The sequence below is a fragment of the Poecilia mexicana genome, unplaced genomic scaffold (genome assembly GCF_051168715.1).
Source record: "Poecilia mexicana isolate PSO_F unplaced genomic scaffold, ASM5116871v1 scaffold_2, whole genome shotgun sequence".
Lineage (NCBI taxonomy): Eukaryota > Metazoa > Chordata > Actinopteri > Cyprinodontiformes > Poeciliidae > Poecilia > Poecilia mexicana.
Window position 1 is genome coordinate 2710222 of NW_028263371.1, and position 26914 is coordinate 2737135.

A 26914-nucleotide genomic window follows, 5' to 3' on the forward strand; every position below is an offset into this window, starting at 1 on the left:
CATAAACAACCATCCTATACTCCCAGCAAGATTCACAACATGGACCTCCATCAGTGAATCTGACACATTTTTTTCCTTTTTCATCGTCAGCGTTTCATACATTTTTACACAAATAGTTTGCAAATATGTTGTAGGGGCCCCAGTGGCTCAGTGGGTAGGGCTTTGTCCGGTAACCAGGGGGCTGCCGGCTTGAACCCCCATTCTGTCCATCTAAGTCATTGTGTACTTTGGCACACTTCACCCGGCTTGCCTGGTAGTGGGGTCAGAGGGGGCCAACAGATCCTCTGACCACCTGATGGCGCCGGTGCATGGCGTGCTTGGCTTCCTCGATCTGTTAAAACTGTCCCTAGGCAGCTGTGTCTACGATGTGGCTCACCTCCATCAGTGTGTGAATGGATGAATGTAATGTGAAGCTCTTCTGACTCGGCAAAGTGCTATTCAAATCAGATCATTTCCCATTGTCCTTAGAAAAGGAAATCAGGTTGAAACTGAACTGGACTCATCAGATCTGACCTCAAACAAAACTATATATCAGTATCAACCTGATTGTTGCTTGTCTTAATTTTAAATAAATGCACCGAAGTAAGAGCCAATTAAAGGACAGATTTCTTTATTGACTACTTGGTATTAAACTCTGTGCTACTTCATCCAAGTTAAACTGAATTGTAACTGTTATTAATCAGGAAGACTGAACTATTGATGTCAAGAATAACAACTATGGAGTAAAGGTTAAATTTGCTGGAACGTCCGTATGAGAAACAAACTAAACTTTATCTGCTAAAGCAACAACAGCTCATAATTCAACTTTTTTTCCCCTTAAGCTAAACTAGTGAACTACAGGAAAGCAAAGAGAGGTCCAGAAAGAAAAGCTTGATGAGATACAGTAATATATTACTTCAGAGTGCTAACAAACTCACGACAGTCTGCATTTTAATGAATAAACACGATGTACATTCAGACTCCTCAGTCTTTTATGAAGCATCTGGACGAATCCTGCAGCCACCAGAGTCTCTGGCTCAGTTCACATCTGGTGAGAAGTTCACACTGACAGTTTGTCCTCTTGATCCACAACGTAATGCTGTGGCTCCATCTGGACTGGAACGCATCAGGACTTTAGATCTGCTCTAGAAGTTCTTCAGCTAGTAGAGGGTAGGAGGGAAGGGGAGCCGCCGGCGGCGGCGTGGAAGGAGGAGAAGGGAACAGAGTCGGCTGGACAGAAGACGGCGAGGTGGGAGCTTGTTTTGATGGAGAAGAGAGTGGGAAGAAAACAAAAGGTGGGGTGGGGGAGATGGGGCACGGGGACGTCTGGTTGGTGGGAGAGGAGCGGTCTGGGGCAGGATGGTTGGCAGATGATGGGGTTGAAGAGGGAGTCACGCAAGAGAAAAGATGAAGAGCAGAGGGGGAGGAGGGATCCAAAGATAGGCACGGAGTCAGAAAGAGTGATGAAGGAGGGGTCTCTTTTTCTGGAGGGGAGGAAAGAAGGAAAGCTTCAGCAGAGGGGGAAAGCAAACGTGCAGGAACAGGAAGAGGCTCTGTCCGCTGACGGTCCCCAGGATGGGCAGTCATGGTTGGGAAAATAGACTCTGTGGAGTTTGGATCTTTGTCACGTGATACTTGTTTAGTAAGAGAAGCCAGTTCGTTTGGGAGAGCAGACGAGACGTTCTCTACGTCTGAGCTCGGCTCCACCTGCGGTTCCTCAGAGCTCAGAGCGTAGAGCTGCAGGGTCTCCTTATCTAGAGCCGTGTTCTGCAAAAACAGACGGACACTTTCCTTTCAACAGATCAACATAAAACAGCTTACCTTGAAATCACCAAACAAATTATTGTCTCATCAATTACATTTCTTTCTTTTTTTAACCACCAAATATATAGCTTTTAGTTTAGCTTGCAAATAAATATAATAAAAAAAATGAAGAGGTGTAGACAGAACACAAAATGTGACAGGTTGAGATTTACAGAATTAAAACACCTTCAACTTATTTACATATTTTTATGTTGCTAGCAAAAATTTCATTCCATTTTATGAGATATTATGTGATAGACTGACATACAGTATTTAAGTGTAGATTTCAAATGTGTTGAACCCCCTTTAGGTTGAATTCCCTAAATAAAATCCTGTGCAACTTATACTGTACAAAAAATATGGTGAAATGTACATAAAACGGTTTAATATCACAAAGGAAAAAAATATTGTAAACTGGAAATATGTTTTGATTCACAGTAACCTTTATAATCTGTCAAAATGTTTGTTGTTTTGTAAGTATAATCAAACTTGGATGTTAAAACTACAGATGGTGGAAAAAACAGAAAAATATTGTAATACTCAGAAAGCAATTATGTTACTATGACATTCAAATAATAGAGAAACTAGTTTTTGTCAGTAATTTGTTTTTGAAAATAAAAATAAAAAAAAACTGAACAAAACTAATTTTTTGTTACTTTTACATGTTCAAAGAAAGAATCCAAATTGTGGTTAGAAATATAGTTTCACTATACATTTTGTTTGACAGTATTATTGCATTGTGAATCTGGGACATTGGCGTTTTAGTGACATATAAAATATAAAACCATAATAGGATTGTTTTTATATAACTTTGAATTTTAAAGTGTGTAGCTGAGGATCGTTTCTGTTGGATGACGTCGGGAGGAGAGCGAGCTCCACGTTCACGCTGCGGCTGACGTCATCTTTGGAAAAGTGCGGAGAACAAATATTCAATCTGTTTGGAGGATAAAATCCATTTGCTTTGGAATCCTTGGCTGTTCAGTCCGAAAAGTAAACATTCGCATGGCAAGCTTCACATTTAATTTTCTTCTGAGACCTACAGAAAGCAGACATGGCAAGCTAATCGGTGTTTAAAACAACCAGATCAATGCCAGCTAGTTTCACTTAAGACTTGTGCAAGTCAGAAAACTGACAAAGATGTAAGTAAAATTGCCACACAATGTTCTAAACATAGACATTTTGTAATATTGGGCAGCGTGAATCTGGATTTTTCTGTCCATTAAAGACCAGACTACAAAGAACAGCTCACTTCCGTCTACGGAAGCCTCACCTGTCCAACCGGTATCTGTGCTTTCCGTTTCACCCCAAAGTTCATCAGCATCCCAGGACTTCACACACAGAGAGGGGAAAACTTTGAAATTCCAATGACTAAACTTCCTGAGGATGTGATTCATTCTTTGGGGAGGAGGGGAAACACCAGGCCCAAAGCTGAGGAGGCAGATGGCCTGGATTGTTGTGACTGAGCTGATGGAAAATTGCCCTCATTTATGTAAAAAGCATTCAACCGATGCCACAAACAAAATGGTTTCAAAATATCCCAGCTGTAACAGAGGGGGAGATGTTGTACCCACAGGCAACCACTCCATGGTCAAACAGATATGGAAGAGAACTGAAAATGTGAGGCGCACTTCAAAACCCAAAATTAGAAAAAGAGAACATTAGACTAACTCAGATGAGATCCAATTAGAAGAGAGAGCAGTAACACAGGACACTTATGGATGCATTAGATCAGCGTTTCTCAACCCTGGTCCTCACTGCCCCCCTGTCCTGCATGTTTTAGGTATTTCCCTTCTGCCACACACCTGAATTGTATCTCTGGGTGATTAACAGGCTTCTGCAGTACTTGATGGTCATGCAATCATTTGAATCAGCTGTTCTGGAATAGAGGCACATCTAAAACATGCAGAGCAGGGGGGCGGTGAGGACCAGGGTTGAGAAACACTGCATTAGATTATAAAATTGTTGCCTTGCAGAAAGTTGAAAAAACTCAGACGTTTCAGCAGTTTGTTGCCAAACCATGGGAGGTGGAATGTCGTCCAGTTTTTACTCACACCACCAACATGTGAGGGTAAAAATTCAAACGCTTCAGAGAGGAGTGGCCATTTTGGTTTATAAAATCAGCATGTTGGTCCACTCCATGAAACTCCCTGGGATTAACATCAACGAGAAATTGACATGTAGTTTGGATTGAAGGGGAAAAGGCTTCTCAACTACTTGACCACCGTTTGTGTCAACAGGAAGAATAAGTTCCCTCAGACCTACGCAAGACTAAAGAGGATGTGAGGACAGTGGAGCAAATGTTCCCGTTTCTGCTCAGCCTCTTCGAAGGGAAGGAGTCTGTGTAGATGAAACCTGTCTGGCAGCGAACGTGGCTCTGAGGTCAGCCATCATAGTCTGTGGTAAGTCGATTTGGTATGCTGTTCCTCAACAAGCAAGTCTGTCATCCTTATCCATACAAGGTACAATGCAGTACATTTTCTGCCTTGTACCCGATGTTCTGTTCCAACATCCATTATTCATCTGAGCTGGCTTCAACTCTGGAGTTTCTTCAAAGGTGAGTAAATTTTAATTTAAACTGAAAACATTGAAATGCATAATGCAAACATTTTTTCTGTCTGTGTTTTTCTCAAGGAAGAGGAACAAAGAATAAAAACTCAAAGCTTACTGTGAATCCTCACCTTGATATAGGAACGCTCTGGTCACGAGAGGTAATGACTCTATTGACTCTGTTCGTTGAAGCAGGAATGAAAGTTTATGCTTTGATCCACAATTTGTGTTATTGTAATTAATGCATATGTAGTTTGATATTTTTAGTTTGAAGTGTTAAGATAATTTTTTTTAAATTGACTCAAAATTTTCCTGATGTAAAGAGCCTAACTGTCTGTAGTTTTCATCATGGACTCAGACATAATCAACAAACCAGAACAAAGTTTCTGTGCATGCAAGGTTTGCCTCATCGGCCTACACTGGGAAAAAAATCCCTCCAGTTGTCTACTCATTCTTTTTTATTCTCCAAGCCCCAGTTTACTATGTCACTTTTCAAAAAGACAACATTGTCCTTGGAAAACCCTTGAAACTGTGATTGTTGCTAACGGAGGTGAGCTCAGATATAGAGGTTGAGGCTGTATGTAGACAGATTACTTGGGTTAAGAAAATGTTTTGTCTGTTAAGATAATGTAAAGTTTTTAATAAGCTTGAACTTTGATAACTAAATTCATAACAATAAAAGATTTCATCATTATTCTGATCATTTGAATGTTTCTGGGAATGTGTTGGTCTGAAATTTCATTCCTAATCATCCTAAAAGGTTTTAAGTTTAACTTGTAGAAACCTGCATGAAACCTGGTGAAGGTCCGTCACATTTTATGAATGATTTAAATTATTACTTGATGATTTTTTCACACCACAAGCAGTACAAAAACAATGTTTACAAAATGTGAAAGAAAAGCTCTGAGGATGATGGAGGTAAACTGCGTTTTGGTAATAAAGGGAACTTGCACAGGAAATCACTGGGGTAGCAGACAAGCAGAATAATGAAGGATCCAGCATTAAGCAATGAAATCAGTGAAATATGTATACACTGAGGAAGAATGGCATTGGATGTAGGTGAAGTAATCGGGCAGTAAAGAACAGCTGTGAAAGGGAGCAAAGCTGGCAGATTAAGAAAAAGTGACCAATAAACAGAGACTGAACTCAGATTTAAAGAAACAACAAAAGGACAACACTGATCTACAGAACAGAACACAAGAATAAACTAAGAAACTAAATGCATAAAAGTGAACAACACCTTTAAAACAATAATGTATTCAGAGAACCAAACAGAATATGCAAGACCTGATGAATATAAACAATCAGAAATCCAAATAGCCAAGGATCAAAACAGTCATTTTGAATCTATCTGCACGAATCCAAAGTGACTATTAAGATCCTTTGCCACTTCAAAGCACTTCCTGTTTTTCTCCTCAAGGTGGCAACGATGTACCAACAATTTAAAAGAAAACCTCATCCCATTCATCTCAGTAAAAGCCCTTTATCATTTTTCAAATTCTGTTGTATTTTTGTCTGAATTACTCTTTGGATTAATAAATATGGTTAATTTATGTATAAGATAATTTCATGAAATTCCATGTTTCATGTGGATTCTATTTTGTTAAATTCCGAAACTCCTGGATTTTCCACATTGCAGAAATCCAAGGGCCCTATCTAACCTCACTAAGCCATCATAGTGAGGAAAGCAAATCACACTGTTTATGTCAACTCGATAAACAAAATGCTGTTTGTTTAAGGTAAGAAATGGTGGAAGATGTGAGTGTAGGAGCAGAGTTGCAATTAGGAAGCTTAAGATTGCAGTGAGACAGAGGCAGAAGTTACTGAAAACGCCAAAGATGAGGACAAATGATGTCAAAGGGAGGGAGGGAGAGAAGTGAGTGATCAATTACAAAGGTGATGGCTTGAGAAGAAGACAGGAGTTAGGATGAGGGAGGTGAAAGGTGTGGCAGGCTTTGAATTCCTGTAGTCCTGGATCAGGTGAGAGGGAGGAAGAGGAGGAGGAAGGAGAGGAGGAGCCTCAGCTTCAACCTGGATTTCAACCTCAAACTGTCAAATGAGATTCACAACAACATGTTGAGCTATTTTTCATTGTGTCCGTCTTACAGAGTGATCTGAGAGGAAGGAGAACATTCAGGACGGTAAGCAGAAAGGTGAGGAATGACTGAGTACTCGGCTGTCCAGTCTGCAACTTTTTCTCTTTTCATCCCTAAAATCCTGCCAGATACATTCACAGCAGCTGAGGTCGTCTACCATGTGGCATTATAGCCCATTTGGATGGTGAGGGGGGGGAAGAACATTTTTTCCAAGTAAGTCTTTGGAATTGGGGTCAAACACTCACCGTCCTCCTCAGCTGCATGTCAGCTCTGATGAAACCATGTCAAAGCTTAAGTACGGTAAGAAGATTTTTCAGAACATCTAGAAAGAGCTTTAGAGATATTTTCCACATGTTCGGGTCGACGATTCATTCATCAGCTTACCATGATGACGGACACTCCAGCTGTGGTGCTGTTCTGCTTCGGTGCTGTGTTGAAGTGCGTCCTCAGTTTACCTGAAACCTCCGTCTTCATGTTGGTCTTCATCACCGCATCGTGCTGTGTGCAGCAGAGAGGTGGCCGTCGGTCAGAAACTCCACCATGTTTCAGGCCGACATTGAGCATGCATGCAGAGAGACTGGAATGTTTTCTCTGGGAGTACCGTGACCCAGGGGTGTGAGAGGACATCCTTTGCCATACTTCGAGTCTCCGCATTCACCTGCAGCATCCTGCTGATCAAATCCTGAACGGAAACCAGAGCAATAGTTTAGCTCCAGTGTTTTTAAACCAGTTGTTTGAAAACTTGACCTAATGAAAGGTAGCTACTGTAAATAGTTACCACTTGGGGCGTGTTTTAAACCGCGTTAAATGTACAACATACTTAGGTTTATCTCCTGCTTGTTTTCCTTTGGAAGTAAAAGGGCACAGGCATCAGAAGTAGAGATTCACAAGAAAATCAACTGAACAAAAACCCAGTTATTCATAGATTAGCTGTGCTTAACAATTTTGTTCTCCACATCTTGGTTTGTTGTATCACAATGTACAACAAAATAGCAAAACCCAGTGAAAAACGGACTTCTGTTCCTGGTTTTCTTCCTTGGACCTCTGAACCAGCTCTACGGCCTCAACAAGGTCCTGGAGGGCGAACGGGCGTTCGCCCAACCAGTCTACATGTGTTTTGTAGACAGAGAAGGTGTTGCACTGTGTTCCTCTGGGATTCCTGCAGGAGGCACTCTGGGAGTATGAGGTACCAGGCCCGTTGTTATGAGCCGTTGGGTCCCTGTTGGAATAATTCGGGCTCGTTTCTGGTGAGAGGTTGCCTTTGGTCACAGATTCTATTTCTATCCTTTATGGACACAGAGCCTGAAAAAATAAATCCCAAATATTGAAGGTTGTTTAAACTTTTGCAAAGTGTTGTGTACCAACCTTAGCTGAGTCAGTGATGTTGTCCCAGTAAGGAGAAGGAAAGTCCAGTTTCCCGAGAAGAATCTGTTCAAACAGCTCCTCTTGCCGATTATTTTCACTTTATTTAAAAGAGAATTTATTAATAAACATCTAAATGCTGCAATAAATGATGCCAATATAACACACCAGGCTTTATAGGTTATTTGACTTCGAGATGTTAATTTATTAAAAACATTTATCTTTATTGTATTCATTTGTTCTTATTTTTATGTATTCATATACAGTCATTTATTTTAAACATTTATGTATATATTTTTAAATATTTGTTTTTTTAAAACATTTAATTAGATGATATCCAATTGTGTATGACTGTTAACTTTAAACATTTCTTTATACACACATCCACACAAATCCAACCAAAATGAATAATACAAGCCATCTTTTTAAATGCACAAGCTAAATTTTAAGATTACAAATTGATGTAACAATCCAAAACGGCAAATAAGTGATTCAACACAAACCTTTTACAAAAATCTATGTTCTTTAAAACACAAGAAAAAAGGAACTTCCCAAATGAAGATATGAACATGCATCAGAACAATGTTAACCCAAGACATTATTTACTTTAACATTTTAATGACAAATCAACCCCCAGTAACCAATGGGTCCCTTTTAATAATTATAAAGTAGAAGGAATATAATTAGATCTGAACTAACCTTCTAAATGGAGGGAAACCACACAATAAGATGTAGGTGATCACACCTGCAGCCCAAATGTCCACTTTAAGACCATAACTGGAAGAAAACAGCAAAGGTTACAGTAAGATGTAATAAAAAACATATTTTTAACATCTATGGTTCACAAAGAAGAGGAAGACAGGGAGTGGTAGGAGGATGATGGCATGGCATGTTTCTTAGGCAGAACTGAAGGAATTAAGAGGAAAGAAAAGTGGAAGTGTAAAAGCCAGATTGACTTCAGTGACTTCTTTGTCCTCTTCTAGCCTCTACATTGTTGTCCTCATTCCTTTTATCCTCCAAGCCCCAGTTTACTCTGTCACTTTGCAAAAAGACAACATTGTCCTTGGAAAACCCTTGAAACTGTGATTGTTGCTAACGGAGGTGAGCTCAGATATAGAGGTTGAGGCTGTATGTAGACAGATTACTTGGGTTAAGAAAATGTTTTGTCTGTTAAGATAATGTAAAGTTTTTAATAAGCTTGAACTTTGATAACTAAATTCATAACATCACAGGAACAAACTTATTCAGGTGTGATTTTAACTGTTTAATAGAATAAACACAACTACATTAGATTTGTAATGGAAACACAGCTACTGTGAGTGAAACATCAAGCTTACCCCGACTCGGCGATGATCTCTGGAGCCACGTATGTTGGGGTTCCACAGACGGTGAACAGCGGCCCCTCCACTACTGTGGCCAAGCCAAAGTCTCCGAGTTTCAGCGACTTGAAGCCATCTGGATCCTCAAACACCTAAAAGATAACACCCAGTTGAAAGAAAAAAAAAGATATAATTGTTGTATTTTTTTAATGATTGTGTAATACCAGCAGGTTCTCAGGTTTAATGTCTCTGTGGACGATGTTGATGCTGTGCAGATACAGCAGCGCTGCAGCCAGGTTGTAGACCATGGTGCTGGCATCTTTCTCTGTGTACTTGGCTGAGGACATGATGGCATCAAACAGATCCCCTCCCTGGGACGAATTTAAAGACAAATGTTACAAATCCAAGCATACGCAAAACCAGATGTTGGCCTAATTTATACCTGTGACAGACCTTAACCAACTCCATAACGAGACACAGCTCAGAGGGCGTGTCCACCTCCTCGATCAGCATGATGATGTTTGGGTGTTTCACTCTGCGCAGCACAGCAACTTCATTCTCTATGAGGTGTTCCTGGAGCACAGATTGTACATGTGAATGTAGAAAAGCATTTCTTACAGATTTAGTCTCTTTTTCTTGCAGTTGTTCCTTTTTTTGACACAGTTACGTTTTTTTGTTGTTTTTTGGCTGTACTAGTGTATTTTGGAAAACTGCAATGGAAACACTTTTTTCACATCACAAGTCACGTGATCAACGGCCAAATGTTACTGCTGGCAGAAAAGAAAGAAAACAGGAAGTACTAGGAGGATGGTGGCGCTGCATGTTTTTTAACGACTTATTGAATGAACTTATTCACATGTGATTTTAATTGCATTTCTTATTTGGTGGGAAAAGTGCATTGCAAAATTGTGTTTTCTCAACAGCGAAATATCAACTAAGTTTTGCACACACATTGGTAATGGAAACACAGCTGACGATACCTGGGAATTAGCCTTTTACGTCACTATAGAAGACTTATTTTAATTCAGCCACTTTGGAGGGTTTTTCAGCAGTTAAGGGTCACATCGCTTTATCTAAACCAAGCCTATGACTAGACAAATCATACCAAAATATAAACACCGCCATAATTGACTTTTTGTATGATATTAGCTTTTAGCATTCTTTATTTTGAGGGGGGGGGAGGGAAAGACAACCTGAAACAAAAAAGGAAAGAAATCTGCATGGGACTAATACTTTCTGCCAGCACAGTACACTTCACAAACTAAATCTTTATTGCAGTAAGCAGACCAAATCACTTAGTGTGTGTCATCTGTGTGTCAGTGTTTGTTCATGAGTGAACATGCCCTAACCCGACTGTATTGATCAGAGATCCTCATGTGATACAGTTGTACCTGTCGGTGTTAATAATGCTGAGATGAACGCAGACATACAACAACTCTTTAAGTGTCTGTGTCATTCTGGGACATATAAAAACAAAATTAAAGGAAGATAATAAAAACGGTTCAGAAGAAAAACCTTTCCACTGCATTTGGCTTTGTTGATGATCTTGAGAGCAAATTCTCTCCCGGTGGACCTGAACAGAAACAGAGCAATAAGAGGGAACATTAAAAACGGCACTAAAGCAACCATAAAATGTGTAATTCAGAAGATGGCGTCATTAAAATGTGTGGTGCAGAAACAGACAGACTCAGCAGGAATCAAATACTTCAGTAATGATCCAAGACGGATCCCAAACACCCCAACCAACATGAAAAAGTTTCAGCAATGTCTGTTTTAACAAAACTGCAGTTTCAGCAGTTTTGCATTTTCTGGAAGTTTGTTCCAGATTAGAAAATTAAAAAAAAAAACTCAACTGATTCTAGGTCTGAAATAATGACATTAGAGTGCATGAAGTAAGTAGTGAGGAGGAACTTGGTACAAAAAAAATGCAATGAACAACTGGTTCAGCAAAAGCAAACCGAATGTAATGAAAACTATTTTAAATAAATGTTTTAACCTCTTTGATAGCCTGCATGCGAATTCTGAATGAACAAGCCGTCATTTTGTGGCTTGTAGAACGACAATTGGACATCATAATAGCCAATTGTAGCTCGTGTTTTTGTCCACCGTGTGATGCTGGTGTGGATTCCCTGCTGACAAATGTACATTTAACACTTCCAGTGTTATCCTCTTACCTCTCCACACACTCTTTAACCACAGCGAAGTTACCATCCCCAATCACCTTGCCAACAGTGTATTTTTCCAAGATGCTGGAGGATTCTGGGTACTGGTTTCCATTAACTGAAAAGTGGAGGGAAATATTCGTTTAGCATCAATATGTGTTTAGCTTTGTCAGAAAAAAAAAAGCTGTTCCAGATTAATAAATTAGATGATTTACCTTCTGGACTCACTGTTTTCTCTAGGTGGTTATTTATTGAGTCATTCCCATTCACATTAGGGGAGGATGTCTGAAATGACTGCGGTAGCTGTAGGGCACAACAGAGTACTGAGACTGATCGGTATTTATAGAAGGAAAATATTTCAAAAGTATATAGTTGAATAAAATTAGAGCTATTTTAGCAGCTGAAAATCCTCCTCCAGCTGTTACCTTAATGTCAGAGACAAATCAGGAGACTTGTTTTAATAATTTAGGAAAAAATAAATATGTACTTAATAAAATGAATGATCCCTTCTAAATAAATGGAGACATAAGGCTTTTTCTTCAACAAGGTGAGGTTAGAGTGGTCATATAAAGATAAATTCATATCATTTTTAATATAAGCCATTAAAAATTCAGCCAAATCTGAAATACTCGAGCAAATCCTCTCCAATTCAATCTTTCACATTAAAACATCACAGCTATTAATCAAATTAACTGTGAAAATGCTGCAATGCACAGAAGTAAACGTCTAAAACCAGGCAACCAATTTCTGTATTATATCTACAATTAGTTGTAAATAACACCATAATGCATGTTACTGCAATGAATTGTTTTAATTTTTAGTCATATCAGCAGGAATTCAGGGCGAATTCAAAGCATGCTTTAATTGTGAGGCTCATAAAAAAGCTTTTCTTTTTCTCTTATCAATATTTTCATCCATGTCAACCAGTGAAGGTGAATCAGTGAAAGCTAGCGGTGTTCTCATAACGTTCATATTCTTCCTCATTCACTTTATTCTCTTATCAGCAATCTTGATAGTTATCAGTACATCACAAAAACTCATTAGCCAACACATTCATTTGGAATGGTGCATCTTTGACAAAGAAACAGAGAAACTGCAGAGCCTGATGGCTTCATCATTCTGAAAATGTTATGAAAGCTGAAGGGTGTAACTTTTATTTAAAAAAAAAAGGATTTTACATATTTGTTAAAATAATCTTTATGTCGTGACAGTATCAGACAATCTGTGGGGAAAAGAATCAAGCTCCTTTGCCTTCTCCCAGTGCTCCCAGTACTTACTGGAGAAACACACCACTCAGTCAGAAACAACCAGTCAGAGGCAGGGAGGTGTCTTACTGCTGTTAATCACACTCGTATTCACCACATTACTTTGCTCTTGCTAAGCTACAGCTGGTTCACTACAACATAACCTGCCACGAATGCTAAGGCTAGTCAGCATGGCCACCAATGACGACGGCTAAATGGTTTTCCTGCAACAGTAAGTTGATTTTCCACCATTAACACATTAAGTGGTGTGCATGAGGTTGGTTGACGGCACTAAGCCCCTCCTCCTGGCTCTGATTGGTCGTTCTAGACTGGGAGCGGTGCATTTCCACAGACTGTAGTAGTAGCTCAGGGAGGAGGTGGAGAAGCTGGATTTATATGTCTCATACTATACAGTCACTACATGGTTAAAAAAATATCTCAAATTCTGGCAAAAATACATGACAGAGCACCAACACAACATTTTCCATCCTGTTCTGCATGCTTTGGTGAGTTTGACTCCTTTACTAAAAACGTAACTTTCTAAGGGGAAAAATATAATAAAAAAATATAATATAATCTTTTTAAATAATTTGTACGTTTCTTCAGATGAGAATGATCTAGGCACAGACTTTTCAAAACATCTTTTGAGGCCACTGCATTAAAAAACAACAACCAGTGAGTTACCTCTGTGAGAGCTAATTAATAGACTGATCAATCTAAAGGATGGGGTGTTTTGGTTGTACTGCTACTGTCTATCGTACCTTTAAACGGGGGATGGTTCGTGGAGACGGGCTGGTTGGAGATGGAGTGGAGGATTTAGTGGACCTGTGAGCTGAGACACCGTTTACTGTAGAAAGGTCATACGAAGGAGGCAAAAGGTCAAAGTACAAAATTTATTTTCCAAGGCAAGGAGCATACTTGTGAAATTTTACTTCAGTATGTACAAATATAAAAACATTGTTACAGCAATGTATCTGAAAACTGTAGAGAAATGTTTAGACATATTGTCCTTTAATAGACCTCAAAAACACAGTTTGCTTAGCTACAGTAGAAACCAGACTTTTACATACACTGAAGAAAAATACGAAAGAAAACAGTGTCTTTTTATTCTGTGTATGTAAACATCTGGTTTCAACTCCACAGCTACTCCAAGAATAAATTGTAATGTTTGAAGCATTACCCTGGGACTTGATTGAAGACAAGCTGGAGTGATGAATAGGTTTCCTTGCTACATCAGTATAACAAAAACAAACAGTGAAATGTGTTAATTAAACTCAGAGTAGTAAATAAATAAATAAATACAGTCCAAGGATGGCTTGGAGATTTTTTATTTTTATTTTTTAAGGTTTTTGGGGGGTGCTGTGAAGGCTTTAGACCACACCCACCATATATTGGGGAGCATCCCTATTGGGGGCTGGATTGGGATTCACCATAGTGACCTTATCATTAACATGCCCACACCCTCCACCAAAAACTCAGTGCTGGAGGCCAAGATGCAGCAACATGTCTTCTGTCTTTGAACACACTGTTTTATTGATAAGGTCACAGGGGTCAAATACATCAGAGAGCATGTGATGATACGATTTGACCACTGGGCTTTTGCTGGTCGGGCCTAAAACGGCCTTTACTGACACTGTGTGCCTAAATGTGTAAATCTATTTTCAAAAATGGAAAATTTTACTTTGCAAAAGAGTATCACTCAAGAAGGCCTCTTACTTTCTTAACATTTTTTTAGTCAAACTATCACAATCAGTTTTGGAAAAATGTTCTAAAACAGAAAGGATCAAAGTGTTCCTCACCAGACCCTGGGGACTTGCTGCGTCGTGAAGGTCTGGGGCTCTTACCGGCCCAATTTGGAGTAGTAGATCGGCTGAAGGATGTTTTTAGGACTTTGCATTCTATGGAAGCAAAGGTTGCAAATAAAATACTCAATGTGGCATTGATTGAAGGGCGGAAATATATTTTACATGTGCTGAAACATTATGAATGCTGGATGCAACACTCAATCATTGCTGAAGAAACTTTAACAATCTGTGTTGAACAATGTTTACTCCTGAAAAATCAAGAATACATAGGTAGTACACAAGAATTTAAAGCCTTTTGAATAAAAGCTTTAACTTCTGGGAAGATAGTTAGTAAAAGGTAGTAGGAGTTTGTCCTGCAGTTGTCGGGTTGCTGGATCAATGCCCACTCCATCAGTCTATCTTTGGGCAAGACACTTCATGGCAGCTGGTGCATGGCAGTCTCAGACTGCCCCAGGGCAGCTGTGTGAATTGGTGAATGACTGAATATAGTGTGAAGTGCTTTGACGTCCTCTGGGCTTGATAAAGCGCTGTACAAGTACATTCCATTTACCATTGAAAGGTTGCAGGCAAGCTATTGTATTTTATTTTTTATCTTTAGCCGTTTCTGTTGGTAAATGGTAAATGGTTGGCACTTGAACAGTGCTTTATAAAGTCTGAGTACTCCAAGGCATTTGACATTTCAGTCATTAATACACACATTCACAGCTATATTGTAGCTTACTACCTGGGAGCTGCCCTGGGGCAGACCGACAGACGCCAGGGTGCTATTCAATTGGGGCCATCGGGGCCACCATTTGTGGCCACTAAAAGCAGGCAAGCATGACGTGTCTTCCCCAGGACACAACGGCAAAGGTACAGAGACAGACAGAGCAGGGGTTCGAAATGGTAACCCACCGATAAAAAACTCCCTACTTAAGTTTTATTTTTCTTGCTACATTTTTAAGCCTGCAAACCTCTTCTAATTATTGTATATATGAAAACACACCCAACCCCTTCCAGCGTACATGTAAATAGACAAAATATACTTCTCAGCTGTATAAAATATTTCAGCACTTTCTTTAAGTTATAGAGCTTGGCCAGTGCAGACTTAGACTTACTTTGTCATTACATAAAGATATCACAGTAGCTGCGTTTCTATTACAATCGTGCAAAACTGTTAATATTCCACCAACTTCAAACAAACACAGTTGCTGTTTTTCCATTAAATAAAAAACGCAATTAAAACCACAAGTTTGTCCATGCGATAAGTCATTGAAAAATATGCCGTGCTACGACTTTCCAACCTCTTCCTGTCATCATCTTCTTTATGGTTTTCGCCAGTAGTAAAATTTGGTTGTTGATCACGTGACTCATTTGATGTGAAAAAAGTGTTTCCATTGCAGTTTTGCAAAATGAGCCCAGTTCAATAAATTCCAAAAACCCACCTCATCCTAGCGTCAAAACATTTCACTGAAAAACTTGGCATGTTTCCATTATGTGAATTTATTTTAGAAATGTCAAATTGTGCAATTTTATGGTCCATGGAAATACAGTTACTGACACTGACAACAAAATGTACACAGAAAAAATACAAAAAAAAAAACCCCAAAATACTGTGACCATATATACACATACACAAGTGTTACTGCAGGTGAAAAAACTGGAATATTACACAAATAAAATATTGCTAGAGATATTTAGAAATAGAATAGTACTCTCTTTAGCTTAAGCAGAGAGCGCTGTGTCTTTTTTGTTTCTTTAAACATAAATCTTATAAGTGGAGCAAAGGAGTGTAAGTGGGGCGAAAGATGCAAAGTGTCTCTGAGTTTTGTGCATTGACCTGAGTAGCAGTTATGCATTGTGAAAAGCCTCTGGACTGTAAGCTAACCTGACCAAATATAATGATTAGACAGGATGTCACTGCTGCAGACAGCAGCAATAGTAAACTCCCTTTTCCTTCCCTGGAGCTGATTTCATCTGGACTGAAGGACACTATTGCTAAACCAGGTCGCATCCTGCCTGTGTTCTGAGACTTTGAGTCAGCTCTCTAGCACCGATGTCAAATTAAACACACTGGTACGAAGCAAGCATACAAAATTCTAAAATTTGGAATAACATGGATCAGAACGCAGAAATGGACGCATTAAAAAAGGCAATTGAATTAGAAAATACACAAACTACATGTTGCTTAAATTAAAAGAAGGCAGCAGAAGCCAGAGTCTGGATTAAGAGAGAGAACTAACGGTAACAAAACACAAGAAGTGCATTCAAAAATTTAGAGGAGGTCATTTTAAAGTTCACTCAAGTTTCGCTTGAAAGACAAAAATGCCTTTTTTGTAAGTAGTGCATGTTAAGAGAACATACCAGTCATCAGGGCTGTGGAGGCCTTACCGCTATGCTCCAACACAAAGTCGTCCTGGGCATAGCGGTACTTCTCTGGACCACATGCTATGAACACATCATCATCCCCGAAAAAGTCTTTCAGGCAGGTAATCTGGCAGAAAGGAAACAATATTTAAGATTAATGTGAGTAATGATTAATTAAAAACTGTTTGAAAATGTTCAGTTTTAGAATATAATGTAGAATAATTTTAGTAAATCTGAAATTTATTAGTGGAATTCTAGTGGAGAAAACACTCATCAAAAATATTAAACTTTTAAATGTGCTTCTACAAAATACCCGGAGGTCATTCAAGACAAACCGTCAGGTCAACAACGAAAAATTTTTCTTTAAGGTTTAATCAATCAGTACAACATATAAGTACAGGTTTGAAATGCATACATTGCCATGCAAATCATTCATACCCATTGAATTTTACCCACATTTTATTGGAACTTTATGCACTTGACTAAACAAAGTAGACGATACTTAAATGATGCTTAGTTTTTAGACGTTTTTACACAATGGTTTTGTGACAAACATGTTCATTAAAATTTGTATGTTTGATACACATCTCACTGTTGAATCTGCAGTGTGGAACTTTTAGAAAAATATGTTTCTTCCATATTTATTAAAACTGTCTCCATGTTTTAATATAATATGAGGAAGATAATCTGTGAACGATTAATCTCCTCCACCTCCTCCCACTGTTACTATTGCCATCGGCAGAAACAAACAATTCCTGACTAAAAACAACCAATCAGAGCCAGGAGGAGGGACTTACTGCTGTCAATAAATTGTATTTACATGATGCTCAATGTGCTAATTGTGGAAAATCAGTTTACTTTTATAGGAAAACTGATGATCTGCAGCCATCGGTGGCTATTTTAACTAGCTTTACTATCGCATACACGAGGGTGATTGGCAGTGTTATGGTCCTCCTCATAGCTCTGATTGGTTATATGATTTCATTGTTTGTAAGCAGAGTGTCAAGATCCGTGTTTTTGTGTGTTTATATTTGAGTTTTCTGTGTTCAGTCCTGTTTCCCTGTGAGTCTCTGTCCTGTCCTCCCCGTTGATTGCTCCCCAGGTGTGTCTCATTCCCTTGATTACCCCGTGTGTATTTAAACCCTCCTGTTGTCTGTGTTCCTCGTCGGGTCCTTGTCGTAGTTCGTCACTCCAGTAGAACTGTTAAGTCCTGGTTTGTGTTTGTTCCGTCTGGTCCGTTTGACAGTTGCTACCGGTATTTAGCTGTGTGCTTGTTCCTGCCGTGCTGCCTGCCTTGGACTGTGTTGAGCATCTTTATTATTAAATGCATCTTATTCATCACCATAACCTGGGTCTCAGCGTCTCTCCTCACCACCAACAACCCCACCTCACGACAGAAGGACCCGACCATACAGAAGGTGAGAGACGCATGATGCGGACTAGACGGTGGAGCGCTTGGCGGTGTTTCGGAGCGGTCCCCTTGGAGGAGTTTTGTGGCGGAGCTCTTCTGTGGGGATCGCGGCTGGCGATCCCCCTGCCTGGAGTGGAGCAAAGCCGTCACCGCAGCCCTGAGCCGCCGGAGGTCCCGGCCCCTGGGCGAAACTCCCACTGCCTGCAGCTGCCTCCGGTCCCCGCACCGAGGCATCGTCAGTCCCCGCTGCCTCCGGTCCCCGCACCGAGGCGGCGTTTGCTCCCGCCCCCAGAGTTTCCCGAGTTCGCTGAGCCCGCTCCAGAGTTTCCTGTGGCCCCGCCCCCTCAGTTTGCGGACGAGCCCGAGTTTCCAGAGTCTGCTCCCCCCGAGTTTCCAGAGTCTGCTCCCCCCGAGTTTCCAGAGTCTGCTCCCCCCGAGTTTCCAGAGTCTGCTCCCCCCGAGTTTCCAGAGTCTGCTCCCCCCGAGTTTCCAGAGTCTGCTCCCCCCGAGTTTCCAGAGTCTGCTCCCCCCGAGTTTCCAGAGTCTGCTCCCCCCGAGTTTCCAGAGTCTGCTCCCCCCGAGTTTCCAGAGTCTGCTCCCCCCGAGTTTCCAGAGTCTGCTCCCCCCGAGTTTCCTGAGCTTCCCGAGCCCGCTGCTGACGAGCAGCCCGTCCCTGAGCTTCCAGAGCGTGCTCCGTCTGAGCCTCCTGCCGGCCGGCCCCTCTGCCGGCCTTCTAGGGCCTCCAGCCGGCCCCACGGGCCCGAGGGCCTCCTGCTGCGGTGGCGGGAACCACCGCACCCGCCTCCACGTCTCTGCTTCCTGCGCCGGCGGAAGAGACCGCCGGACCCGCCTCCACGTCTCTGCTTCCTGCGCCGGCGGAAGAGACCGCCGGACCCGCCTCCGGGACTCCGGTTTCTGCGCCGGAGACGCCGCCCGCCGGACCCGTCTCCTCGCTTCCTGCGCCGGCGGAAGAGACCGCCGGACCTGCCCAAGGGGGTCCGCCTCCTTCGCCGGCAACGTCCGCCGGATTAGCCTCCTGGTTCTCCGCCCACTCTGATGGGTAGTTTTTTGTTTCTGGACTCTGGCCCTCCTTCCGTCGCCCCTCCGCCCACCCCGTTGGGTTGTTTTTTGTTGGACTGTTTTTTCTATGGACTCTTGCCCTCCTTCCGTCGCCCCTCCACCCACCCTGTTGGGTTGTTTTGTGTTTTTGGACTTTTCTGTTTTTGTGGGCGTCTGGTATCCGCCCTTGAGGGGGGGGTACTGTCAAGATCCGTGTTTTTGTGTGTTTATATTTGAGTTTTCTGTGTTCAGTCCTGTTTCCCTGTGAGTCTCTGTCCTGTCCTCCCCGTTGATTGCTCCCCAGGTGTGTCTCATTCCCTTGATTACCCCGTGTGTATTTAAACCCTCCTGTTGTCTGTGTTCCTCGTCGGGTCCTTGTCGTAGTTCGTCACTCCAGTAGAACTGTTAAGTCCTGGTTTGTGTTTGTTCCGTCTGGTCCGTTTGACAGTTGCTACCGGTATTTAGCTGTGTGCTTGTTCCTGCCGTGCTGCCTGCCTTGGACTGTGTTGAGCATCTTTATTATTAAATACATCTTATTCATCACCATAACCTGGGTCTCAGCGTCTCTCCTCACCACCAACAACCCCACCTCACGACACAGAGGAGTTCAATTTTTTCAAATGACCTGTCTCATTCCATACTATCATGCCATAGTGACAGTTTTAACAAAACTGTAATAAAAAAAAGTTACATACTGCAGCTTTAAGTGTGCAATTCCCCAAACCACAACTACAAAAAAACCAAGCCAACTTCAAAGTCTGAGCTGCAACTTATCTCAGTTTGTCTTTATACTGTTTCAAGCTGTGATCATCAGTTTCTCTGCTGCTCCAAACAGTTATTTTTTTACACCAACCACACACACCCCCTCTATTTAGAAGCTAAACTTACATAATTAAACTGCGCTCTGGCACACCCATACACAAACAGAAATTATCCCTCTGTAGCCGTAGGTGGACAAGGAGGAAGACAAACGAGAAGATCCCTTGATTATCCCACTTCCCACCTTGCATTTGAACACCCTCATGCTGACAGGCTTATCCAGTGTGTGTGTGTGTGTGTGTGTGTGTGCGTGTGTGTGCGTGTGTGTGTGTGTGTGTGAGCACATATCTGTGGGCAGATGGATTCTTAAAGGGGGACATGGCGTAGGAGGGGAGTGTGGGTTTGACTTTTCAGGATGACTACTATATGAGATGGTGGCTCAGGAAAGCTTAATGACTGCAGTAAAGCATACAGAGGCAGGATGAAGACAAAATACTTCAGACACATAAGGTGCTTTATAATTGAATCAAAAGAGCTAAAATGTTAACTTTTAGTGGGTTCATGTTTATATCCAGTCTCTTTAACAGAGAAGGCAAAACCTTGGTCTCTTTAACTGGCAACACATGCAAAGTTACAGTCTAAGCAAGGGAGAGTCGAAGTCTGTAATTAGCTGCTGCAGACGGTTTGGTTTTACAAAGCACAAGTGCATCACATTCTTTACATGAGCTCTTATGCTGGAATTTGACAGCTGAATGCTGCACTGTTCTGCTGGGTGTTGGGAACACCATACCAAGAGCCCAAAGAGTTTGTCACACACATGTCAAAAATAAACCTGTCGATGGAGATTCTTGGACATTGTCAGGATCAGATTAATACTAACTGCTGAATCAGAAGGATGGTGAACTGTTTTTTTTAACCAATTACACCAATCACGTCATTTCCTATTAGTTCAAATATCTACTGGGGACTAAAAAGCCTGAAATTCTTACTGTGTTTAGGCATGGCAGTAAGACGAGACCTGGGTGATTCGATCACTAGAAGTACAGAAAAAAAAAAATCCTTTCTATAGGAAATCACAATTCCCAGAGCTGGACATTCTGAATCGATTCCAAATGCTCAAAAATTCTTTTGATTTTTTTTCTTTTTTATTTAAGAGAAAACATGGAGCTCAACTAACCTAATACTGAAAATTTAAGTTACAGAATTTTACGCACAAACCTATTTTTGTTTAAATATTTGATTAAATTTGATACAGTACGTAGCCTTATGGAATAATTTTAAATTCTCTGTTTGTTTACACTGTCTTTTTCTCTTGTCAGTCACATAAAAATATATTTGTATCATCTACAAATAATGCACCTGTCATATTTTCACAAGCTTTACACATATAGCTTATGTACATAACAAAAAACTTTGGGCCGAGCACTGATCCTTGGGGAACACCACAAACAATGCCCAAACATTTAGAGCTGATTTCTTCCAAATGTAGCTAAAGTCAGTGCAAGTGTCCTCCAGGAAACGTTCCAACACTTCATGCTTCCCTATGCTGGCAAGCTTTTACTGTGATGCAAATTTCATTTTGGTAATTGCCCACTGAAAAAGTAGCAATGCTTACTGTCCTTTGCTTCACTGTGCTTTATAGGCCAGAAAAATTTCCTAACCTAAACTACAAGGCGAATATATGGGCTGTCAACACAAATATGGGAGGTAGCAGAGATGCCAATGCAGACGATTTTAAAACCCCTTACTAGATCCACACTGGCTTCCCCAGCAGCTCTGCAGAACCACAGCCTCATTGCATCCATGCAGTGATGGAATGCAGAAAAATCCTACACGCTACAGTGCACTGACATACTTTTCAGTAGGCTGATATTTCTGGATGAAAAATCATGTTATTCACTGGCTAAAAGCCATAATGAGCCACATTACCAAGGAAAAAAACTTCAAGTATATAATCCCGGTGAAATGAGTTTGAGTTAACTTTTTAAATTGAATCATCATCAGACGATTAGCCATGTTCCTGAGTTGAACCTGTATTTAGACTTTGGAGGATTTCTTCAGCAGCTATTAGGGAAGCACATATTAACCAGAGGAGGAAAGGATTCATTAGGCGACATTACCTGCTTGCCTTCCAAAGTGTAAAGTCTTCTCACAGCTCCGGAGTCCAGCTTGACGGCGTCAGTAATGTCCGTGAGCACCTGTTCAAAGGAGTGTGCCGTTTTCTTATTGAGGAGAATCCGAACCGCTTTGCGAGGCCTGACGCCACTGCGAATCACCGTGACAAGTTTGGGTCTGATGAATTCCTTGGATTCCCGCTGTAGTTCACTCTTTAACTGGTTGAGGGATGTGAGGGAGCGCGATGTACCCGTCTTGATGCCTACTGACCAGTTGGGATTGATGTTCTTGGTGTAATCTACGCATCGAAATGGCTCATTGGAGGCGCACACGTAGCTCTCACCTGGGGGAAAAAAACAGTAATTTTACACAATAAATACATGGAGTTTGCAGGTATGTGTACTTATTACCATACAATAGTACACGATGTGTGGCACATCATCATAACCACATACAAGCAAATCCAAAATGCCAAAGTAATTTTGTTGTTTTTCAAATATGTTGCCAATCTTAATTGTTGTATCTTTACTTAAAATGTTTTATTATGATCTTGTTTGCCTGAAATATGTTTTCTTAAACCAATTGCAGTGGGTTTTAATTATAATGTTTGGCAAATTATATGCAATGCAGAATTTGTGTCTGCCATTGGCAATGCTTTCAGTTCCAACCAAGATTTTTTGACCCCAAATGTACAAGTCTCCTCTCTAGACATATTGCTGCTATATCCTTGTGGTGGCATATAATTTGAATACCACATTGAACAGTGATGTAAGATTGCTATTAATTAAGCTAGTCTAGCAGCGAGCAGATTAGCTTAGTTATTTGGATTAAGAGTAAAGTTCACTAAATCATTCAATAAGTTACAACATTCAAATGTATCTAGTGTTTAACAATAGCAAACCTTCCAAGTATATTTCACATGCATACAGCTAATTGCTTAACTATACCAGACTAGTCTAAAACATAACAATCCCTGCTGGATGGGCCATATCTTTCTTCAGCTAATTAGAAACAAAACTAAACTATTTATTTTTGGACCAAAAGATGAATAACCAAGAATCAGCACAGATTGAGCAATTACAGCTGGACGCTGCTGATCAGGACTGAAATCTGAAAAGTCACCTCAACATTTAGAAACGCATAAAGACAATAACAAAGTCAGCCTTCTGTCACCTTCTGTCCACAAAGAACATTTGTGGAATTAAAGGACTAAAGTCCCAGCAAGCTGTAGAGAAACCCATCCATGCATTTAAGTTTAGTCGCATTAATTACTGCAGCAGTGTCTTCACAGCTCTGCCTAAAAACCGTGCTCCAGCTGATCCAGAACACTGCTGCTTGTGGTCTCTCTAAAACTAGTAAAATAGAGCATGTCACCCCAGTTCTAAAGAAGAGCAACACCAACAAATGGGCCACACCAGATGAAAACTACAAAAGCTCTTTCTAAAACCAGTTCAGTATCTGATATACTTCCTTGCATATTTTACAAGCAGAGCAGTTAAATGTTAAGTGTTTCATTTAGCAATCCTGCCCAGTCATAAGGGGCACACAGGGGAATGATGCTTGATTGGGTTTGCACACTAAAGTCCAAGCTGGCTCTATTCAGTGGGGCCAGAGTGGTGGGCTGCACACTAATGTGTCCCAGGGCTGAGTAAACAAAGGAAAGGTGTAGTTTTTATTACTCAAACTGAAACAAAAACTGCCTAAAAAAAATATCAAGATTCAGCTTAAGAAACAGCTGCTGGCATCCTAAATAACTTTAGCTCTACATATGCCAAACTAGTGTCATGTTAGTATGTAGATCATGAGCTGGCCTAAATCCTTCACAGTGTCTCTGGGGAACTGGTACAGGAAATGAGTGCAGCTCAGAGACTCAGAAGTTAGGAGGAGGTGAAATAAAAATAAACCAGTATACAATAATAACTCCAGTAAGAGGTCAGTGAATCCTGAGGTATCATCAAGCTGTAACCCGTTTTTTTCATTCCAATGGACTGTAGCCTGGCTTTAGTGCAGATGAGATAGCTTAAAGGTTTGACAGGACTAATAACCAATCAGAGTTGTGTCAATTGCACAAGAAAGGAAAAGCAAAAGCTCAGGTTCTTTTTGTGTCCAACTTTAGGAATTTACATTTGGTCTCCTTCTGACAACAAATCAAACTAAATTTAGCCTGATGGTGCATGTTCTCAGTATGTTTATTTACAGGTAAATTGTAAACCATGAATCCTGAATGGAAGAAATTTGGACCAAAGAAGCTCCTGGGAAAGTCCAAGTACGTACACAGACACAGATTTAAAGGCATACACTAAGTGGTTCATAAAGTATATTCACCCTCACACAAGCTTGCTGATAATTAAATGACTTGTGATGTGGGTTGACAGTTGTGCACATTGACAGACCATTAAGGAGGAGGCCATCTGCATGTGTGGCACTAGGTCACATGTCAGGGCAGATATGTTAACAATGATGTTATTCTCCTTTGGATTCAAAATGCAGTGAATTACTCGAGATATGTGTGGAAAATCTTAGTAAAGATAATTTGATTAAAGGAAAACGTCAAATTGTGGACACATACAGAGCAAAACTATTACTAAGCCTTGAACGTCTTTACATTAAGTCACATGACACAATTTTAAATGGTAAACAAAGAAGCAAGTGCATAACGTTGAAGTTAATAATAATTTTAATAATATATATATAACGTGGTTTATATTTGTGTTTAATCTACTAACCCATAACACAATTCAGTGCAACAACTTCATCTAGAAATCATCTAATTAGTAAACACATTCAAACTGTGTAACTTAAACTCATAAATCCAGATGCTCTGTGAAGCATCAGAGGTTTGCTAGCAGAGCTGAATAGTGGCTAGTTGCATTTAGTTGGGTGACTTTCTACCATGAATTGGATGACAAAAGTCTTCAGTCTGATGCATGGTCTGAACTTTTTTGGAGGACAATTTTAGACTTCATAATTCATTTTATTTGTTGTTTTGTTTATTTATGTTGGATATTTAACAAATTTTTAAATTTGCATCTTTACCTACACACAAAAAAAACTTTTCTACCATAAAATGAATTTAATCTGGTTCATTATAAATCGGTGTATTGTGGAGTTGCTATAATGTGGATCTCGTGTCCTGAAATTTGACCGTGAATTCTTCATCGACCTTACCCTCCAATAACTCATCCAGGCTGGTGATCTTCCTGCCCCCATCCACCGTGTACAACATCCGGACTCCCTGGGGAAGGTTGACGTTGTCCGACAGGGACCGCGTCAGCTCCATGAGCAGCGCACCCAGGGACCGGAACCGGTCATTGGACACGGCGTACACCAAACCTTTGAAATATTTGTCCCCGTTGCGATAAAAGCGCACTTTGCGGGCTTTTTTCTCGGAGGTGAGAGACTGCAGGGTGCGCGTGCGATAGAAGCTGCAGTGCGTGCTGTGCGCCGGGCTGGGCACGAGACCGCCGCCTTTGGACTTGGTGTGAGACCCAGTGCCTGAGTTGGTCTTTGGAGACCGCTGGGTCCTGCCTCGCTCCTCAAAGTGCTCGAATTCGATACCTCTGCTCAGAGACATCCCGTTTCCGCCACTGTCTGCCTGTCCAGCAGAAATGATAAACTTTTACCCTGAAAGTGGAGAGAGCCCGTTTCGATTAGTGCAAAGTCAGCTTACACGGTGCGTCTATCAGCAGCCGTGCAGGTTATTGAAAGTCTGCTGTGTGATGAATGACAGATCCGACGGTGTGATTTCTTTAACCCGTAAAAATGCAACGGCACCAAACCGAGGCTTTTTTTTTTCTCCTTTAAATAAAATATGCGTCAAACAGTGCGGGTCCGTAGTTAGCAGACAGATTTCTGTCTGAAATAAACAAAACTTCACAAAAAGGAAAGGTGCGCAGCAGAAGTGAAACATTCGGGCTATCTTTTCCTCGCATCCTGTCCGGCTTACTATCTGAACAGCCTGTCAGATCAATAATGATACGGAGGAGGAGGAGGGATCGTTTCAGCCTCGGGGTCCTAATGCCCCTTAATGCAGCACAAGAAATATCTGGGGTCTAAAATAATAATAATTATTATTCGCAATGTTAAAAAAAATATAAGATTTACTTGTAGATAAATATGAGTGATGCAAAATTTAGCACATTTCTGTATTTGTGACAGTCAAAAAGGTCACAAATACCTTTTTGACTTTTTTGTTTTAGTTCAGACTTTAAGAGCAAAACTTTATTTTAGGATCTGATTTATTTTAAACCATATTCAAAGCAATAAAATATTTAACATGAAATTAAGAAATTGTCAGTAAGAGATGTAAGAGTGTAGCTCAATTTAAAAATACTGTCAGAAAAACATGGAAAAGTATGGGTTCCATTTTTAGGGATGGAATTATGAAATGGTCTTAAAATATGCATCTATGCAAAGTAAAACAATGAATCAGTTTAAATGAGATCCATGATTAGTTGTAGCAATAATATGATAAACATTTATTTCAGAAATAAAAGAAATTATGTACATACTTTTGTAACTTTTACAAGTTCGTGTTTATTTAAATTTTTAAAAGTGTTACCACTTTTAAATATATTTTAAGAGAGATGATCTGTGAAACGATCAATCTCCTCCACTTCCTCCAAGTGCTGCTATGGCCGTCTGAAGAAATGCGTCGCACCAAAAACAACCAATCAGAGCCAGGAGGAGGGTCTTAGCGTTGTCAATCAAACTTCCAGAAAACTGTAAAATAGCTGAAATACTGAGTTCCTTTAAAGGAGAAGGCAGAGGAGCTTGATTTCTTTTATCTTTTTATAGATTATATGTGTTATATTGTCACACATTGACAGTTTCAACAAATATGTAAAAAATATTCTTAACTGACTTACTGCAGCTTTAAAGTATTTGTCTGTATTTGCAGTAAATTA

General features: G+C 40.5%; 1 protein-coding gene and 1 long non-coding RNA gene across 2 annotated transcripts; one reads left to right on the top strand and one right to left on the bottom strand.

Moving 5' to 3' along the window:
* Window positions 1–593: 593 nt before the first annotated feature.
* On the bottom strand, window positions 594–25973 carry LOC106917132 (serine/threonine-protein kinase DCLK2-like). The gene is made up of 17 exons (XM_014985874.2): window positions 25176–25973; window positions 22013–22350; window positions 16661–16790; window positions 14312–14410; window positions 13693–13740; window positions 13274–13359; window positions 11484–11571; window positions 11281–11386; window positions 10622–10679; window positions 9560–9679; window positions 9331–9477; window positions 9125–9258; window positions 8487–8564; window positions 7791–7887; window positions 7027–7107; window positions 6810–6923; window positions 594–1746 (listed from the first exon to the last, which is right to left on the bottom strand). The coding sequence occupies exons 1-17, from the start codon at window positions 25579–25581 to the stop codon at window positions 1114–1116; spliced, it is 2763 nt and encodes a 920-aa protein (XP_014841360.2). The 5' UTR covers window positions 25582–25973; the 3' UTR covers window positions 594–1113.
* LOC106917134 (uncharacterized) lies at window positions 4249–5023 on the top strand. Its single transcript, XR_001418137.2, has 2 exons — window positions 4249–4336; window positions 4414–5023. It is a non-coding gene; the product is annotated as an uncharacterized LOC106917134 (long non-coding RNA).
* Window positions 25974–26914: the final 941 nt, after the last annotated feature.

Bases quoted from the DNA above. Each gene is read 5' to 3' on its own strand.
- LOC106917132 (XM_014985874.2), bottom strand. From the start codon at position 25,581: ATGTCTCTGAGCAGAGGTATCGAATTCGAGCACTTTGAGGAGCGAGGC. The intron at 9,259-9,330 runs GTATTACACAAT...GTTATCTTTTAG, and splicing joins TTAAACCTGAGAACCTGCTG to GTGTTTGAGGATCCAGATGG. The intron at 7,108-7,790 runs GTTGGTACACAA...GTTTCCGTTCAG, and splicing joins ACATCACTGACTCAGCTAAG to GATTTGATCAGCAGGATGCT.